Source organism: Cannabis sativa, unplaced genomic scaffold (genome assembly GCF_029168945.1).
Source record: "Cannabis sativa cultivar Pink pepper isolate KNU-18-1 unplaced genomic scaffold, ASM2916894v1 Contig2, whole genome shotgun sequence".
Lineage (NCBI taxonomy): Eukaryota > Viridiplantae > Streptophyta > Magnoliopsida > Rosales > Cannabaceae > Cannabis > Cannabis sativa.
The window spans coordinates 611,013-631,174 of NW_026870038.1; the positions used below are offsets into that span (position 1 = coordinate 611,013).

The 20,162-nt window shown below is 29.4% G+C and overlaps 2 protein-coding genes across 4 annotated transcripts; one reads left to right on the plus strand and one right to left on the minus strand.

The window, feature by feature from the left end:
- The first annotated feature begins 2,635 nt into the window (after positions 1-2,635).
- On the plus strand, positions 2,636-3,227 carry LOC115716863 (uncharacterized). The gene has a single exon (XM_030645767.2). It carries the CDS (start codon positions 2,712-2,714, stop codon positions 2,982-2,984), a length of 273 nt encoding a protein of 90 aa, XP_030501627.2. The 5' UTR covers positions 2,636-2,711; the 3' UTR covers positions 2,985-3,227.
- A 3,467-nt stretch (positions 3,228-6,694) lies between these two features.
- LOC115716876 (uncharacterized) lies at positions 6,695-16,200 on the minus strand. 3 transcript variants are annotated; one of them, XM_061107580.1, is made up of 6 exons: positions 15,549-16,200; positions 14,949-15,111; positions 14,668-14,844; positions 14,493-14,576; positions 13,842-13,923; positions 6,695-7,249 (listed from the first exon to the last, which is right to left on the minus strand). In XM_061107580.1, exons 1-6 carry the CDS (start codon positions 15,794-15,796, stop codon positions 6,789-6,791), a joined length of 1,215 nt encoding a protein of 404 aa, XP_060963563.1. In that variant the 5' UTR covers positions 15,797-16,200; the 3' UTR covers positions 6,695-6,788. The 3 variants fall into 3 exon arrangements, with proteins under 3 accessions (XP_060963563.1, XP_060963562.1, XP_060963564.1); XM_061107579.1 differs by having other exon boundaries at positions 6,695-7,252; XM_061107581.1 differs by lacking the exon at positions 6,695-7,249 and adding an exon at positions 11,435-12,232.
- Between the last annotated feature and the right edge of the window lie 3,962 nt (positions 16,201-20,162).

Below are 20,162 nucleotides of genomic sequence, written 5' to 3' on the forward strand. Positions count from 1 at the left end.
TAGCACATATCAAATTTTACAACACAATAAATATCATTTTTTTTATTTATTCATTTGTCACTCATTATAATTAAAAAAAAAATTGTACTTTTATTTATAAATTTAATATATATTTTTTTATTTACTTTTAATAAAAATTTAATATTTTTATTCATTTTTTTTATTAAAATAAGATTAAATGTCATTTTAGACCTTGTGTTTTGTAAAAATTATTAATTAGACACTCTATTATATTAAATAACAAATTGGACCATGTATTTTCAAAATAGTACCAAATAGTATTATGAACTGATCTTTTGTCAAAATAAAACTAATAATAGGTGGTCTAGAGGTGTTATTGCAAAATTAATTACATTTTATGCATATGTTCATGTTAAAAATTATCTTCAAGTTGATTATATTTAAAACTGTTTAAAATTGAGCTCATCATCCTATTTGTATCATTTTAGAAAATGCAATGTCCAAATTATCATTTAACAAAAAAGATGTTCCAATTGATAACTTTTGGAATAATATTTGAAAGGTTTGTATTATAAAAATAAAAATTCTTGTTCTATCATGTTCCTACTTCGCTTATGGCTTTGGTATTAAAAGGTTTGTATCATAAAAACAAATTTTTCGGTTCTATTAAGTCTTCGAAAAAAAAGACTCCTTTCTGTGAAAGAATATTTTGTGGGGTAAAGAATTATTTCACGAGGGGGCATTTAGAGAGTGGGAGATGAGAACGATATTGCTATTTATAAAGAAGCTTGGGTTCCGTTGTCTGCTTAATCTTTGGTGTTGTCACCTAACATCTTCTGGATAGGTAGTGTGGTGGCGCAATTAAAGTTCACCTTAGTGATGAGATCTTTTTTTAAGGTATTTTTCTTTTTGTATAAAATGTATAATTTACACCCACTTCTACCTAAAAAATTCATCTTTCTAGCATTATGAAAAAACTCATATATAAATGCTTTCAATAAAAAAAAATACATATATAAACAAAATTTATGAAAACAAATTTAAAATTAAATTAAGAAATGATAAAGAAAAATTGAGAAAAAGTATTATCTCCAAAATTTTGAAAAATCTATCTATCTTTAGATTCTTTACATATAAATATTAAATGTTGGGTGCCAATATACATGGTTTATGACTCCCAAATAAAATTGGGGGATTTTCCATTTCAAAAAAAAAAAAAAAAAAAGAAATTGGAGATTAATGACTTTTCATAATACAGACGATAAATTGTATTTTTTTTTTTGAGAGAGTGATTTGAATCACACTACGATAATTGTTGACGTGGAGGAACGTCCAGTCAACAAGCTAATTGTCTAGTCAAAGATATACAAAGTCAAAATATGAATCACTATAAGCAAAGCAACTTATATAAGACCAAGTTATCTGAGAAATTAAGACAAAATAACTTGAGATCACCTTCAAGAGGCATCCGATATAACCAACTAATTGGACCAAAACTATCTACAAAATAAATAAATATAAGAAGGTGGATTAGCATACTATACAATGATGATATTACAAATTTATAAATTAAAGATAAAACACAATTATGATTTTGACGAGAGAATTTATCTTTTCTTTTTTTTCACTCAACATGTCATAATTATACAAAATCTAATTTGTTATGTCCAACTATTAGAGCAAAATCTTCCAAGGTAGAAATGTACTAGTCAATTAAACGTGCACCATACATAAGATTTGAGAGATTAATTAAATGTAATAAATGGATGAGAAAAAAATATTTCAACGCCTTTTAGAGAAATTACGATAATTTACCAAAAAAATTGGAAGAAATCCAAACCAACTCGAAAAAAAATAAGGAGAGGGAAGCTTTGTGATTTAAATTTTGGAGCGGAAAGCTTCGTTTTATTTGGAAAATGAATATAATGTTAATAATACCCTTATATAACTAAGGGTATTTTAAATACTAAAAAATAATAAAGGCCATTTGCTATATTATTTTTAAAAATAGACATTTAGCTTCAGTAAAAAGGGATAAAGGTCATTTACCACTATTTCTCTATATAAAAATTTAAATAAAAGAGTTACGCGTGTTGTTTGAACCCTATTTTCAACATGTTAAATTTTTTTAAAAAATTTAAAATTTTACAAAATATTTTAAATAACTACAACATACACACTTATAAAAAAAAATTAAATTAAAAAATTTTCTCAAATACCATACATCGAGAATACTTTTTTAGAATTTTTCTAATTTATCTATTTTTGCTATAAACATTTTCATTATTACAACCCACCGACCTTTATCTCTATCTTTTTTCTTTACCCATTTTGTTAAATAAAATAAACCAACCTTTATCGTCAACATTTTTTCCTTCCAAGAAAAAAGTTGCAAATCATAGTATTAGTACTATCTAGTATCTAGTAACTTACTAACTTTTCATAAGAACATTCATAACGCAACACGTGTCACCAATTCCAAGCTTTTACTAGTTTACGCGGCGACTACTCCACTGGGACCCACTTACAGCTAATCAAACAACCCTGCCACGTCATCACAGTTATACATTCGTCTGGTACACTCTACTACTGCCACCTCATCACTTTCCAGAACTTTCTCTCTCTTTCCTCTTCTCCCTTTAAATGCTTTCCTTTCTTCATTTTCAAAATCACAAATTCAAAAATTCAAAATTACAAAACTACCCTTCATTTTCCCACTTCCCAAACAGAAAATTTTCCCTTCAATCACGATGATGTCGATGTTCAGCTACTTCGATGTTCTATTGGGCGATGCATCCACCGCTAAAGGATTCTCTTCTTCGTCTTCATCTTCGTCTGCTGTGAAGAAAGAGAGAGAAAACAGTATCAAAAACGGTGATCGTCGTTCTGAGAATTCGGCCACATCGCCGACGGAGAATGTTTCGACGACGGCGACAACTCGCCGGGATCATCAGAAGAGATCGCCGAGGTTTGCGCCGGAGATCGATGGTGTTCATTGTTTCGAAACCATTCTCCCTTATTGATCTCTCTATGTCTATATATATATTTGTATTTTTTTTTGTATAACTGTATATTGGAGTGTATATGAATAACTATTTTATTTTTGGTAAATAATTTAAAGTATTTGTTCATTACAAATTGTTTTTTTTCTAATTGATCTCTGTAATTTTCATTCAAAGAAAAAAATTCTCTGTAATTCTGATATTTCAGAATGAAAACGACATTCATAGAAAAAGAATAAAAACGACACTATAATTTGTGAACGACATTCTTAAATTAACTTTGCAATTTGAATGGTCTTTCCATCTATTCTAAAATAGAATAGTCAATTCTACTAAAATAGTGAAATGATATTTTAATACTTTTGAAGGAAAATTAAGAGACCAAATATTTTTCTACCAACTAAATACGCTTCAAAAAAAAATATATGTTATTAGTTTTCCTTATCATGTTTTAATTATGTGATACAAATTACAAATATATTCCCACATTAGATAAAAATGAAAAATTTCTCAATTTTTTCTCCTATATTTTGAGAAATATCGTTATTTATTAAAATAAAATAAAATAATAATAATTTAGGTCAATTATATAATCTCTTGTGTGTATAAGGTAGAATTATAATAAGTAAATTTTATATAAATTCTTACTCAGGAATGAAAAAAAAATCATCCATTCACTACAACAAATATGATTTTACATAAGATATCAATATAATTCTATTGAAAAAGTATTATAATAACTAAGATATCAATATAGTTCTATTGAAAAAGTATTATAATAACTTAAATGAAAATGGGAATTTAAATTAAAAGCTACCAATCCCAAAGTGTTGTATTGTGCTCAATAAGTACTAATTGATCAAACTGTATAATGGATAATCTCAAATTTCTCATTCTCCAAAGCTAAATTACTAAATAGTTTAACTCTGTTTTATATGGAATCAACTAATTGGTTGGTTAACATGTAAATAAATTTGAGCACTAATTGGTTGGTTATATGTACTATACTAATTCTAATCTTTATATTTCAATGTAATTAAATTGCTAATTACTCGTAAATTATCACACATTATGAAAAGAAGCTTGTGTGTGCTCTTTAAGTATAATCAATGAACAATGCACTATGAAATTGGACACTATAAGATGCCTTGTAACAATGTTATATACTCACTTGACTCCTCAATTTCTTTAACCCCCAAAATGGGTTGTTATGTTCACTTCTATTCATTTTCAATAAAAAAAATTGTTTCATTCTTGATGGATATTTCATATTGTTTCATTTCTATGTTTCTGGTACCATTGTGTTATTTTCATGTTTTCAATAATTTTATCTTTGAAGGTCCTATCTCTTACCAATTTTCTGATGACAGGATCTAATTTAGTAGACAATAGTTTTTAAAGGTTTAATTTGCTTCTAGATATAAGATTTACATGTGTTGAATTATTTCAATGTCTCTTCACGTTTTTACTTATTTTTTAAATCAGTCATTGCAACAGTTTTAATGGATAAGCTAGGAAGTAAAATTCTCTTTCAGTAGAGCTTCATTGGCATGGTAATTAATTTCTTACTGTAATTGTAACCCTTTATCTTTCTCCATGAAGCTGCAATTTATGTGATTCACAATTGGTAGAACAAGCTACCTACCACCTAAAGGAGAGCACACCATAACACTCAATGGTTGTAAGTTTTGAAAATTCTTAATTTCATGTTGCAACTTGTGCAGTAAGTTTTTGTACATTTACTATATGAATTAATAGTGACTAATTAAATGAATTAATAGTGACTAATCATTCAAATTAATAATTTTGTGCAGTGATTTCTACCAAAGAGCATGAAACAAGATTATTGCAAAAAGGGTCAAGATTGTTGCTAGGAGCTTAGGTCTCTTGGAGATTGAGGATTTAAGTTTAGATACATGTATCAATATTTATTAGTTTCTTTCACAAATATTTTGTTTTTTATACTACTATGGTTGTAAACTTGTAATGGCACTCTTTATTACTTTGAATAAAAATATATTTTATTGTAATAATAATTTTTTATAAATAGAAAGAAAAAGTATTATTGTAAATCATGTGAAAAATAGTATTGTGAAAATTAAAAGAATAATGATGCTTTAATCTTATGAACAAGATAAAATAATACACAAAATTAGAGTATAGTATATTCAATAATACTTACATTGTAAGTGACATAACATATTTTGAATGCTAAAATAATAATAATATTTTAATTTTATAAAAATAATATCATAATACACAAGAAGTATTATTAATTATTCAATAATACTTTCATTATAAGTGAAAAAAATGTATGGATTTTTACACTTGGTATCTTTTTTTGCCATTTTTTTACATTTTTATTTTTATTCGGTTATTTAAACATTTTTCAAAAAGTTATTTTTCAATATTATATTTTAAAAAGTTTGATAATTACACAAATACTTATGCATGCTTATGTCATAGGTTTTCTCCAATAGGTGGAAGAGATGGAGTGTAATATTGGAGAAAACCTATGACATAAGCATGCATAGGTATTTGTGTAATTATCAAACTTTTTAAAATATAATATTGAAAAATAATTTTTTAAAAAATGTTTAAATAACTCAATAAAGATAAAAATGTAAAAAAATAGCAAAAAAAGATACCAAGTGTAAAAATCCCAAAAATAAATGTGACTATATAAGTAGATTTAATAGTTTGTCCTTTAGTCAAAATATCTTTTTTTAAAAAAATTAAAATAATTAAATAACAATATTTTACATATTTAATTTAAAATTAAAAATATAGTATCTATATCTCATATATAAAGTTGTGTTTGTCTCATGTTTTCTCTTAGCTTCAATCTTTCATTTCCACTACTTTTCTTGATTCACAAGTTATGTTCATATTCCTTTGCTTTACTCTAATAATTTCTTCATAAAGTCATTAATTATATATTGAAAGAAGATTATTAATTAACTCTCTCTATCTCCTTCTAATAATTTTCATCTTAATTAATTTCTAATGGCTTCAATGGCTGCTAGTACAATATCTATAACTCTCCCTATTGTGGCTGCTGCTCTTGGTCTTTACTTATGTGATAAAGGCCACCCCAAGACTAATAAAAAGGTAATAAATAACCAAAGAATCATTTATTTATTTATTTTTTTTTTGAATAATCTAAGGAATTAATCAAGTACTTGTGATGTTCAGGAATCTGGAGATGAGATTCGAAATACTGTGTCTAGATCAAGAACAATGGAGGTTAAGAGTACTAATAGGATTCCAAAGTTTGCTCCTCAATTTGATGGGTTGGATTGTTTTGAGACTTTTGTTGCTTGATATATTGATATCATGTATGTATGGTGTTTAATATTAGGAACATCTATATGTGTATAACTATATGTAATTTTTTTAAGATTTATCATTAGAGATAGAAATTAAACTTTAATATATGTGATTATGCTGTTATTTATTCACAGGTTCAACTCTCTATACTTAATTTGAATTGATTATATCATGATTGACTCTCTTGTTCATCATAACCCTCTTATTATGTTTATTAATGAATTGGCAAGAAATTCATATGAAAGAAAACATATGATTCAAGTTGAGAAGAGATAGAGAAAGAACAATGGAAATTCTGTAAGAGAAAGCACTGTGAAAATGAAAATAGTATAAAATAATATTGGGTAATTAGTATGTACCCTTATGAATTAAATTGGCAAGAAATTCAGTAAGAAAATGCATTGTGAAATTCTGAAATATTTTTATCTAATTTTTAAGTATTTACAACAGTACACAAGTGTCTTATATTATTCTAAGGACAAAGAATCTGTGTGTTCACAATCTCTTTCTCACATTTGAAAATCTTCTTGCCACCCCAAATATAACTGCCTTTGTTAACAGTCCTTTGTCAAAAGTGCAAGCAAAGATTATAGCCCCCCCAAGAATTAGTAGCTTCGGTATATTTCTACCCTGCGGTTTTTCAGATAAAGTATCTACTCGAGTCTCTGATGAATCGCCGTTACCATCATCATTGTCGCCATCTACCAACATTGCTCTCATGTAATCGGGATTGATTTTGCTGTTGATATTAGCCATAAAAGCCTGTCGAGAGAGTGAGATTCCTGATGCTCTTTCTTTCTGATATGCCCTGAAACCGGTGTCCATGTTTTTGACAGTACCCCACATTCCTTTCTTCACTCCAATCTTAGCGATTTCCCATGGAATTCCCATGTCTTCGTGATGGAAGAGCAGCACTTCACAGGCGGTAAGCTGACCGTCACCACTCATTGATTCCACTGCTTCAAAAAACATAGAGACAAGAGGTTATAACAGTGATTGATCAAAGTGTTAGAATACTGTAAACTCTGAATATAGCCCTAATTAATTCAAGAGAATCAAACAATAAGATTAAGGAATAGCGGAAGCGTACCGGAGTCCATAGAATCGACCTTTAAATGATCTTTATTAGTATGATCTTCCAATTTGCATCAAAACCTTTCTCTGAAAGTTTTTCTCTTGGTGATGGGGATACAAGAGTTCTGTAAAATTATTGATACGATGCAAAATGGGGACCCATACCTGTTATATTACCAACTGTTACAACGAGCTTGGTAATATTTATTAATAATTTCTAATTTGGCCCCTCATCAAATCAGAAACTATCTAATTGGTATCCACATATTAAAATCATGACAATCATGCCCTTAAGTCATAAACTTTATTTCAAAATAGACCACATAAATTTGACTTATTTATTTGATGACCTAACACACATTTTATATATACAATTGTGACCCCAATTATTTCTAACAATCTCCCACTGGGTCACATATGTATACATATAAATGTGTTAACCTTATTGAGCTCATAACTTTGTCATCATAACCATAGGCATGTGCAATCTCGTTCATTAACTATATCAACATAGGATCAAAGCGATTTTCGTTGTATCAATCACAACTAAACCCATCAATGGTCACATATATCAACATAGCCAAATGACATAGATCAATCATGATAATGTGGTATGAAAATTACATGCATGGTGATCTATTCATGTCAATTTTCAATTGGTCCTACTTTACTTTATGGAGATCAAAACTTTAGCTTAAATGTACAAAGTGAAATAAACTGAATAACATAATTTCTGATCAGAAAAATATCCAAATACACATGTTTTATAAAACAAATAAAACACATTAAAGACAAACTCCCACTGAATCTAGATATCCTCATAATCTAAAACACCCATACGAGCAGTGTGCTCATGAAAGACCTTGGGTGGCAAACCCTTAGTAAGGGGGTCTGCAATCATGGAGTTTGTACCTAAGTGTTCTATACAAATCATCCACTTTGTACCCTTTCTTTTACAACAAGGAACTTGATGTCAATGTGTTTTGACTTCGTCGAGCTCCTATTGTTGTTGGAATACAATACAGCTGATTTATTGTCACAATACAACTTAAGTGGTCTTTCAATTCCATCCACAATGCGCAGCCCGGTTGACAAAGTTCCTCGACCATATACCATGGTTGGATGCCTCATAACATGCAACAAATTCTGCTGCCATGGTGGATGAAGCTATGAGTGTTTGTTTTGCACTCCTCCATGATATAGCTCCACCACCTAACAGATATATGTAGCCCGAAGTAGATCTCCTACTATCTTGGCATCCCGCAAAGTCAGAGTCAGAGTATCCAATGATCTCAAATTGATCTGACCTCCTATATGTGAGCATGTACTCTCTTGTTCTCTTCAAATATCTCATAACCTTTTTGGCTGCTTTCCAGTGATCAATTCCTGGATTGCTTAAGTATCTGCCTAACACTCCAACAATGTACGCTATATCCGGACGCGTACAAACTTGAGCATACATAAGACTCCCAACAGCTGAAGCATAAGGAATCTTTTGCATTTCTTGAATTTCAAGGCTTCCTTTAGGGCATTGTTTAAGACAAAATTTGTCTCCTTTAACGACAGGGGTATCACCTGGTCTACAATCTTGCATGCCAAACCGTTTGAGTACTTTATCGATATAGCTCTTTTGTGATAATCCAAGAATACCCCGAGAACGGTCTCGAAGTATTTGAATTCCTAAAACAAAAGAGGCGTCACCAAGATCTTTCATCTCAAAATGCTTCGATAGAAATCTCTTGGTTTCGTGCAATAAGCCTATATCATTAGTGGCAAGCAATATGTCATCGACATATAGAACCAGAAATATACACTTACTCCCACTAAACTTATGATACACACAATCATCAACAGCATTCATCTCAAAACCAAATAAGAGAACCACTTGATGAAATTTGCGGTACCATTGACGGGAAGCTTGCTTGAGTCATAGATGGATTTCTTTAATTTGCAAACCATATTCTTTGGGTCCACCAACCACAAAGTTTCTGGTTGCTCCATATAAATTGTCTCATCAATGTCGCCATTGGGAAACGCTGTTTTAACATCCATCCGATGTAACTCGAAGATCAAACTCGAGCAACAAGTGCCATTATTATCCTAAAAGAAGTCTTTCGATGAAACCGGAGAGAAAGTCTCTTTATAATCAATGCCTTCTTTCTGAGTATAGCCTTTTGCTACAAGACGTGCCTTAAACCTCACCACATTACCATTTTCATCCCTCTTGGTTTTAAATATCCATTTACAACCAATTGGTTTTACACCTTCTGGTAATGGGACAACTTCCCAAACTTTATTGTCTTGCATAGACTTATTCTCTTCATTCATGGCATCATTCCACTTTTGAGAGTTAGAACTTTTCATGGCCTGATGAAAATTGATTGGATCATCTTCCATCATTCCAATGCCATCCTCATGTTCTTGAAGATACACTATGTATTCATCTGGATTAATAGCATTTCTTCTTTCTCTAGTGGATCGTCGCAAAGGCACTTGTTCTTGAGGTTGTTGAGTTTGTACCTCTGGGGTTTGATTGACTATGTTTGGTTGCTCTTGATCTAAAACTTGATCAATATTAGGATTAGAATCCTGAACATTGTCAAAAGCAACTATTGGAATAGGAATCAACTCATCTTGAGAAGTGGGTGATTCTAAATCCTCCTCAAAAACAAAGTCTTTAACCGTATTTCTCCCCCCAAACTCAATATCCTCAAAAAACTTTGCAGTTCCGTTTCAAATATATTCTTTACTTTGGGATCATAAAACTTGAAACCCACTAGATCGTTCGTAATATCCAATAAAGTACTGCTCACGGTTTTAGGTTCCAGCTTCTTTTCATTTGGCCTATAAGGCCTAGCCTCATTGGACATCCCCAAACATGAAAGTGCTTAAGACTAGGCTTTTGCCCCGTCCAAAGCTCATAAGGTGTTTTTGCGGTGCTTTAGTTGGTACCCTATTCAAAATGTAGGTCTGCCGTCTTAAGTGCCTCTCCCCAGTGATTCCGGTAAGGTTGAATGACTGATCATACTCCTTACCATATCTTTAAGAGTACGGTTTCGTCTTTCTGAAGAACACCATTCATGCTAGGAGATCCTGGCATGGTGTACCGTGGGACAATTCCACACTCCTCTAGATATCCGGCAAAAGGTCCCGGACGTTGTTCACACCGATCCGTCATATCCGCCATAGTACTCACCACCACGGTCGGACGACTTGCTTTATTCTTTTGCTAAGTTGATTCTCAACTTCGGCCTTAAAAGATTTGAACACGTCCAACACTTGAGACTTTTCATGAAGTAGAAATAGGTACGCATATCTTGAGTAATCATCTATGAATGATACGAAATATCGTTGACCATTCCAAGAAGGTGTAGGAAATGGCCCACAAATATCTGTATGTATCAACTCTAAGACATCTATAGCTCTTTTCGCACCCAATTTCTTTGTTTTGGTCTGTTTTCCTTTGATGCATTCAATGCAAACATCAAAGTCTGAAAAATCAATTGAATCTAAAATTCCATCAGACACAAGTCGCTCAACTCTATTTCTAGAGATGTGACCTAACCGTTTGTGCCATAAGGAACTTGATTTTTCATTATCTATTTTACGCTTAGTACCACGTGATTCCACATTCAAGGTTTCATTATAAGAAGCAACAGTGTCAAGCAAATATAAGTTGTCATAAACCATAAGTGAACCAGTTCCAACAATATTTGAATTAATAGATAAACTAAAGCAATTGTTTCCAAATGAACAACAATAACCCAATTTGTCCAAACAAGAAACAGAAACCAAATTCCGTCTAAAAGACGGTACAACAAAAGTATCTATTAAGTCCAAATAGTAACCAGTACTTAACAACAACCTAAAATGCCCTATTGCTTCCACATTTACCGACTTGCCATCTCCCACATAAATGCTTCTTTCAAAGATCATTTGGCTTTCGGCAACTCAGTAACCCTGCATAGAAACACTGATGTTAGTAGTAGCACCAGAATCTAACCACCAAGTGTTTCTTGGTACTGAAGCTAAATTTACCTCAGAACAGACCAAAGTAAGAAATGTACCTTTCTTTGCTCGCCATGCAATATACTTAGCACATTCCTTCTTCATGTGTCCTTTCATGTTGCAAAAGAAACAACCATCATCACTGTTGGTTTGAGTTTGTTTCTTATGTGCAGGACCTTTATCCTTAGCAGCCTCATTCTTTCTTTTCTTGCCCTTATCTTTAGAGGTGCTTGCCAAATGAGCACTTTCAGTCTTCTCTTGCTTCAATCTTTCTTCCTCTTGAACACAAAATGAAATGAGCTCATTAAGAGTCCATTTCTCCCTTTGACAGTTGTAACTGACCTTGAATTGACTGAATTGTGGAGGAAGAGAGATAAGCACTAAATGCACAAGCAAGTCATCCGAAAGCTCAAGCTTTAGTGCCTTCAACTTTGAAGCAAGGTGAGACATTTCCATAATGTACTCCACTTATGTTTTCCTTGCCCTTAAACTTCATGGAAATAAGTTTCTTTAAAAGAGTACTTGTTTCCGCCTTATCGCTTTTTGCAAGCGTTTCTCAATTTCAGCAAGGAAAGTTGTGGCATCGGTGACCTCCTCGGACACCGCACCCCTAAAAGCCTCAGGTATGCCGCGCTTAATGATCATAAGACTCATGCGGTTTGAACGGTCCCACTTCTCATAAATCCTCCTTTGCTCGGAGGTACTGTTATCCGTAAGAGAAGCAGGACGATCCATCCTTAATGCAAGGTCAAGATCCATGCAGCCAAGAACAATAAAAATGTTCTCCTTCCAGTCCTTAAAGTTATTACCATTAAGGACCGGTACCGAATTAAGGTTAGCAGATACACTAGCAACAGCTGAAAAGAACAATACAATTACATAAATAACATGCTCATATAAGAATCCAAATAAAACAATAAATTCAAATATTGGTTAATCCCATCTCAAGATACCAAACACAACATTAATATTAAGTCTTTGGACAGTAATATTAATTGTAAGCGGTACTCTTGTTGTAGTGATCAAACATTGACAATAAATTATGTCAAACAATATGCAATCTTTGGACTAACACATTGTTCACACAAAATACCTTATAATTGTCACACATTTATCACCACAAACATGCATGAAATTCATCCAAATATTAACTCACCTTTGGGTTAATTAATAAATTTATGAATTACATACACACAATTATCATAATATTTTTATTAAATTAATCTACACAAAAGAGATCACTTTGGTGATATTTTGTTTCAATTAATTTAACTAAAATATTATATATCCTTAATAAATTTTTTAAACCAAAATTTGAATTAATTGTTACTAAATTATTATTATTATTAAATCTATTATATATTTTAATAATAATAATAACAAAATAGTATACATGATAGCATAAAAAAATAACAGAATAATTAATATACATATAATATATACAGAAATTGTATATAAAACAAAAGACTTAATAAACTTGTCTTTTCCGTAGTATATTTACAGAAACTTCTAATCGGAAACTTGATTAAACTCTTTTCCATATATGTATATAAAAGTTAAAGATTATACTTTTTTTTTTTTAAAAAAAAAAAAAAGAAACTTTATACATATATATACTTTACAGTACTGAACAAAATTCCAGCGGCATGTATATACACAGTAATTGAGCGATTACAACCAAACTATAAAGAGATATATATAATCTTATACATATAACCCAAAACAAGATTTCAATCGTACAATTAGCATCTTTTCATTAGTAATCACTTTTGACATTTTGATATTTTCAATCGTAATATCAAAGTTTGTATAAATATATATACAAAGCAAACTTAATCGCACACAGAAATTTCAATAGCATAAATATATACAGCACTTCACCAAATGCAGGAAAAATAATTTAATGGAAAATCAACACTACTATACATTCTCAAGAACTAATTTAGGAATGCTCTTGATACCACATGTTAGAATACTGTAAACTCTGAATATAGCCCTAATTAATTCAAGAGAATCAAACAATAAGATTAAGGAATAGCGGAAGCGTACCGGAGTCCATAGAATCGACCTTTAAATGATCTTTATTAGTATGATCTTCCAATTTGCATCAAAACCTTTCTCTGAAAGTTTTTCTCTTGGTGATGGGGATACAAGAGTTAAAATTATTGATACGATGCAAAATGGGGACCCATACCTGTTATATTACCAACTGTTACAACAGTTGGTAATATTTATTAATAATTTCTAATTTGGCCCCTCATCAAATCAGAAACTATCTAATTGGTATCCACATATTAAAATCATGACAATCATGCCCTTAAGTCATAAACTTTATTTCAAAATAGACCACATAAATTTGACTTATTTATTTGATGACCTAACACACATTTTATATATACAATTGTGACCCCAATTATTTCTAACACAAAGTTAATGAATTTGAAGCAGAATGACATAATAGCTTACCTGCTCGGATACACCAACTCGAGTAATACAGATCAACTCGTCTTGGTTTGTCACGCCTTGGGATGGAAGAACAGGTAACACCCTAAAAAACCACATCAGATTGGTAAATACTTTCAGTGTGTGTTAGAATGGGGAAGTGTAGGGTTAAGGTGCATGAAATTCTATCTCAAAACCAATTGGCAATGAGAGGAGTAGCTCATGTATCTTATGTATGGTATTTAGTTTCCATATATTATCAATGTGAGACTTTCTAACATCCTCCCTCAAGATTGTGGCTATTTTTTTTTTTGCTCACCAATCTTGCACAACTCAATCACAAGTGGCTCTTTTGGCTCACAATGACTCTTTTTGGTTCACTATCCCCGAATCACAAGTGACTCTTTTGGCTCGTCTTTTTGGATTGGTTTTTGGATTTAGATCGGTTACTCGTTAAAGTTTTAGTTTGGCTCTAATACCATGTTAGAATGCGTAAGTGTATGGTTAGGGTAGTAAAATATGTGAGTGTATGGTAAGGTGCATGAGGTTCTATCTCAAAATCAATTGGCAATGAGAGGAGTAGTCATGCATCTTATCTATGGTGTTTAATTTCTATATATTATCAATATGAAAAAAATAAACCGATCGTAGAGTTCGAAACTAGTTCATTTTTACCTTTGTTATGCAGTAGTATGACCTTCCTATTTCCCATATACGACGACCAATTATGTATTCTCTGTCTTTACAGAAGAAAGGAAACTGCATTTTCCCATAACACGAAGTCTAAATAAGTTAAACATAGTTTACAAGAATGAAAGGAATAAGAGTTAACTAACTCTAACAATACTACCTTTCTTATCCAATGAACAAGCATGGTTCCTGTGGTTGGACACTCTTTTAAAGTTTTGTAATATGCAAGCATATCATCCCATTTCGATCGAAATTCATCATCCCAGAAAAAGTCCCTTACTATTTCAGGTGTGGCATTCTCAAACACAGTGCTACTACGATATTGGGGAGGACCAGTCTAACCGAAAAACCAAAGACAATGCAATGCACAAATCATAGAGTTAAACAACCATTTTGTCTTTAAAAGACTAATCTCAAAAGTGAAGGAAATAGTCTTCTTACTTTGGGATCTCTTCTCCATGCTTTGTAGCTCATCGTTGGGTTAGAACGATCCATCATCGGTATCCAAGTAGGGCCTCCATCTTTCATCTCCACAAGTTGGAAAAGATGTTCCAAATCCTCAACATTTACAAGATTAGAATCCCCTTCATCTAACTCCAATACACTATTACCACATTGCAATAAAAGCTAATGAGAAATTTCTAATAATTGAAATTATGCAATAATATTCATCATTAGAGTGAACTAAATTCATATGGGAATGTCACCCAAATAAGGATAGCTCAAACAATCAAACATGTTTGCACCTACAAAACTTGAGGACAAGTCTTTTCCTGAGTAACTAAATAGAAAACATTATAATTTTCTGGTTTAAAATTACAATTTAGGGAAAAGGGTATCTCTAGAAATGAACTAAAACAGTTTAGAAATATTTGACATAAGTAACAAAGGTCAAAACTTTACAAAATAAAATTAGGTGGGAAGCCTAGTTTTTGAAAAAGAGTTCATTTGTGAATGTCAAGAGTATCACAAATTCAGGGAAAAGATTATTCCAAATAAAAATATATGATATGAGGAATAAAGATTAAAGATTTCAAGTACCTGAATTCATCATCTTCAGAAGGGGACATAGAGACCTCTTTTAATGGAGAATTGTTTGAGGTTAAGACTAAGTGATTTTCTTTTCCAAAGCTTACCCATTTGGGTTTCCATGCCCAACCAACCATTAAACCTAAAATAAAAGCAACCCAAATAGGAGAAAGAAGTAAAAACAAATTTGTACACACTCCCAAAATTGTGATGGGTCTTTCTAATTCTAATATTCTCTCAAAAGACTCAATAAGAGCCATAACAACAGAAGAAACTGAAAACCCAGAAAAGGAAAACCAAAAATACTAATGGGAATTCATCATCATCATCATAATAATCATAACCACTTTGATAGTGGCCAAAACATAGGTAGATACAAATAAAAATTGGAACTTTACATTTTGAGAGGTAGAGAAAAAATCAGAGGAAAGTGACAAAGAAAAAACAGTATGATGATTGAGACATGAGAAGAAGTAGAAGTAAGGTAGGGATGATTATCATGGTTTGAGAAAGATTTTGTCTTTTGAGTCATGATGAGAGAGACGGTGTCGTTTTGGGGTTTAAAAGCCTTTAAAGCTTAAAGCTTTGATTTTGATTCAAAGAATGTGAAAAGGAATATGTTGGAGATAAAGGTTTGGCGGAGAAACAAAGAGATTTGATTGGCGGTTCATATTGGACATAGATATAATCTAGGGAACTTTTCAATAATATACATTATTTATAAATTATTTACAATAATAACGTTACCTAAAATAATTGAAACAATTAACGGTGACACCTCAGCATAAATAACCAAAACCATAAATTAAACATGCCTCATGTCTAAACCATTTTTATCAACTAAATAAGAAAAGAAATTAAACCTGACAACTCACATTCTCCCATATCAATCCTTATTGGTATCATTAGTAATTATGTTATTTTTTCTTTACATATTTCAAAACTATTTAAGAAACTAATAAATTACAAGTAAAAAAATTCACATAACATTTTAATTAAATTTATAGACATTTAAGTTATCAATTAATTATTTTAAAGTTACAGTATGATACCATAATGTTACTTAAAATATATTTTTAACAACTATAATTTTGTTCTTTTCAAAAAAAAAAAAATAAATAAATAAATAACTATAATTTTGTTATAAACATTAAACACATCATTACTCAGTTTCGCTTAAAAATATATATTATTGTAATCTACTCTTCAATATGAACATTTCAAAATGTGAAAAATATATGTTTTTTTTGCTATTTCTAGAATCAAAAAAACTATTAGATTACTCATGATATCAATTATAGATTTATTAATTAATTTGTTATTTTATAGACACACATTGTGTTTGAAATAAAAAATAAATTATTGTTACAATATATGAAAAATAGACTAATAAATTTATTGGCGTTTGTTTGATTATAGTTTATTATGTATTGAAAAAAATAAAATGTAGTTCTAACAAATAGAATCTACTAAGTTTATTGACATATATAATGGTAGACTACATGAAATGAACTGAATTATTATTCCAATAATATACGAAAAGAAAAATAAAATTTATTTCAATATGCTAAAATAAACTAATAGATTTCTTAGCATATACGATAATAGACTATACGAAAAGGTTACTGTGTAAACAAAGAATGAAAATATATTTTAATATGTCAAAATAAACTAAAAAGTTTATTTAGCATATATGAGTATAGGCATATATGCCAAATAAACTTATGAGCAAAGAATTTCATCATATTTAAATCTTTGACAAGTGCATATATTATTATCCAAGTTTACTATATAAGACATGTTACAGTCATAGTCATGTACTTTGTATACAATTAAATTTGATGTCTCAATTTGAAAAAAAATAGACTAATTAGTTTGTTATTTTATAGGCACACATTGTGCTTGAAACAAAAAATAAATTGTTGTTCCAATATACACGAAAAATAGACTAATGGGTTTCTTGGCGAATATCATTATGTTTGATTATAGTTTATTCTGTATTGGAAAAAAAAATATATATTGTTCCCCCAACAAACGATAACTAGTAGGTTTATTAACATATATAATTGTAGGCTATATGAAATGAAATAAATTGTGTTGTTCCAATATACAAAAGAAAAATAAAATTTGTTTTAATATGCAAAAATAAACTGATAGATTTATTAGCATAACTATAATAGTATGTTTTCTGTATGAATTACTTTGTATGATCTATGTTTCTTTTATATATCAGTTTTGTAAACCAATATCATGAATATATTCAATATTTAATTTGAAAATAAAAAGAAAATTATAAACACCATTAATAATTAAGCATATCAACTTTTAAAAATGTTGATTGTGAACATCTAACTTGATATAAAGGCAACAAAAAATAATGAAATTTTAAGGCATGCTATTATCAACTAATCAATTACTTTAACGTATGCTTAGTATCTTGAAAAGTAAAATCGGGTAACAATAGAAAATTATGTTTGTAAATTATTAAAGTTATATTAACAAAATTATATTATTTTAAAAAGTTTATTAATTATTATTTTTGTTTCGTAAACTAATCAGTTTGTATATTAATGTATTTTAAAATACATCTAGTTTACAATATTATATTAATATCATATATATCAGATATATGAAAGGTAACTAATTAGTAACTTATTTATGAAATGTCACCTTTTTTTTTCATTTAATGTGTATAAAATTGTTTTATATGTATATTTGAATTATGTGTGAACTAATTATTTTGTATAATGGTGTATAGCCAAAATTATTTTTTTGAAAACTACAGAAGAAAAAGAAAAAAAAAATAATGGATACACTTTATACAAAAAGAACTCAAGACCAACAAAAAGCCTTTAAGCTGAGATCAATTAAGAGAGAGAAGGAATATACTCTCGTGTGTGTGTGTTATAACTTGAAACTCAATACTTTAATCTACTACGTAATATATAGTTATATATTTTTGAAATTACGTTATATTTTTTTGACTAACGACATTTCTGTAAATTAGATCATAATTTAGTGTGTAGATGTAATTTTCCCTATAATCTATCTATATATTTAAAAATAACAACCATTATGAAATGCTTTTAAAAAAAACAACTAGAAGTGTCATTAACTTATGAATTTATGAGTATTGTATTATAATTATTAGAGTAATTTTTAATATAAATATTTGAGTTTAATTTTTAATTGTAAATAAATATTTAAGTTTAATTTTTTACAAGTAATATTTTTGAAACTTTTATAAATATTTGACCGTTATATTATTTAGTGTTATTTTTTTATTGATATATTTAAATTAATTTTTAAATTAAAAATAAAAATTTAATAATATGGACTAATTAAAAATTGTCATGTGATTATTAACTTACACTTAATGGTTAGATACCTACATTTTTAAAAATATAACTTAAGTATTATTACCATCGAAAATAAAATTTAAATATTTATTTGCAATAAAAAATATACAGTGAAATCCAATTCTAATTGCATCAATAATTGTATGTAATGGTGTTAAATTTATGTTGTAGTTTAACATTTCGCATCATTTGTTTTTTGCTTAACTCGTTTTTGAATTATTACTACTTAACGATCTTGTCTTTTGATTCTTTTTACACTTTCAAAAATTTTACTCAAGTTGGTAACACTATCAAAGTGTCTCCTCTTATTTTAAGGTAATATAATTATATCCTTTCGTTCTAACTGTCGTTTTACTTGCATTTAACTCTCTAAGTTTAAATTTGTTATCAGATCAGTAGTTTATAAGATTTTACCGTCAAAATTTAAACTTAAATGGTTAAATGCAAGTCGAGTAATAATTGAGAAGATTTAGCCGTAAAAAACTCTAATTATATCTTGCCCTAAAATATTAAAAAACTGTCAAAAGGTACCACTAATATTCAATAACAATGTTCAAAACATTACAAATATTACACAATATTACGAGTTTTAAATAAATAAACATAATTTGATAATGACAATAATTTAGGTAATTTTTAACAATAAGAAAATTTCAAAAAGACAATTTAAAATTAATAATAATTCTTTGGATAAACTATATTTATTAATTGATTTGTTTTTTTTTCTTTCTAAAATCACAATAAAAGTCCACAAAAACATGTTGCTTGTACGTTGAAAAAAAGGTCATAATAACACTTAATAATTAATGTGTTTATTACTTGGAAGCATAGAATTTTATTTTGAAGATTTTTGTGGTTGTTATTGTATTGATTTAGGTTTCTTGATACATACGTCTGTTCTTTCTTTTTTGGATTAAATTCTTGAATTTAACGTTCATGATCTGAAAATTGTTGTTGTGTTGACTATGCATTTGGATTATTATACATGTATATTTAGAAATAAATTAGATGTGTTGTTGTAATAAAATAATATAAGATTAAGATTAATGAATGTTGTGTTATTGTAGTTGTAATAGAAGTATGTATAATATATAATCACTCTAATTTGTTATTATATATTATCCAATCTTTTCTTTTAGAATTTAAAATTGGTTTAAACAATAGTCACATTATACCTACCACTAATTTAAAATATATATATAAAAGCATATTTTGTTTGATAAGTAATAATGATCAAATTTTTGGGGATAGGTAGGTATAGGAAGTG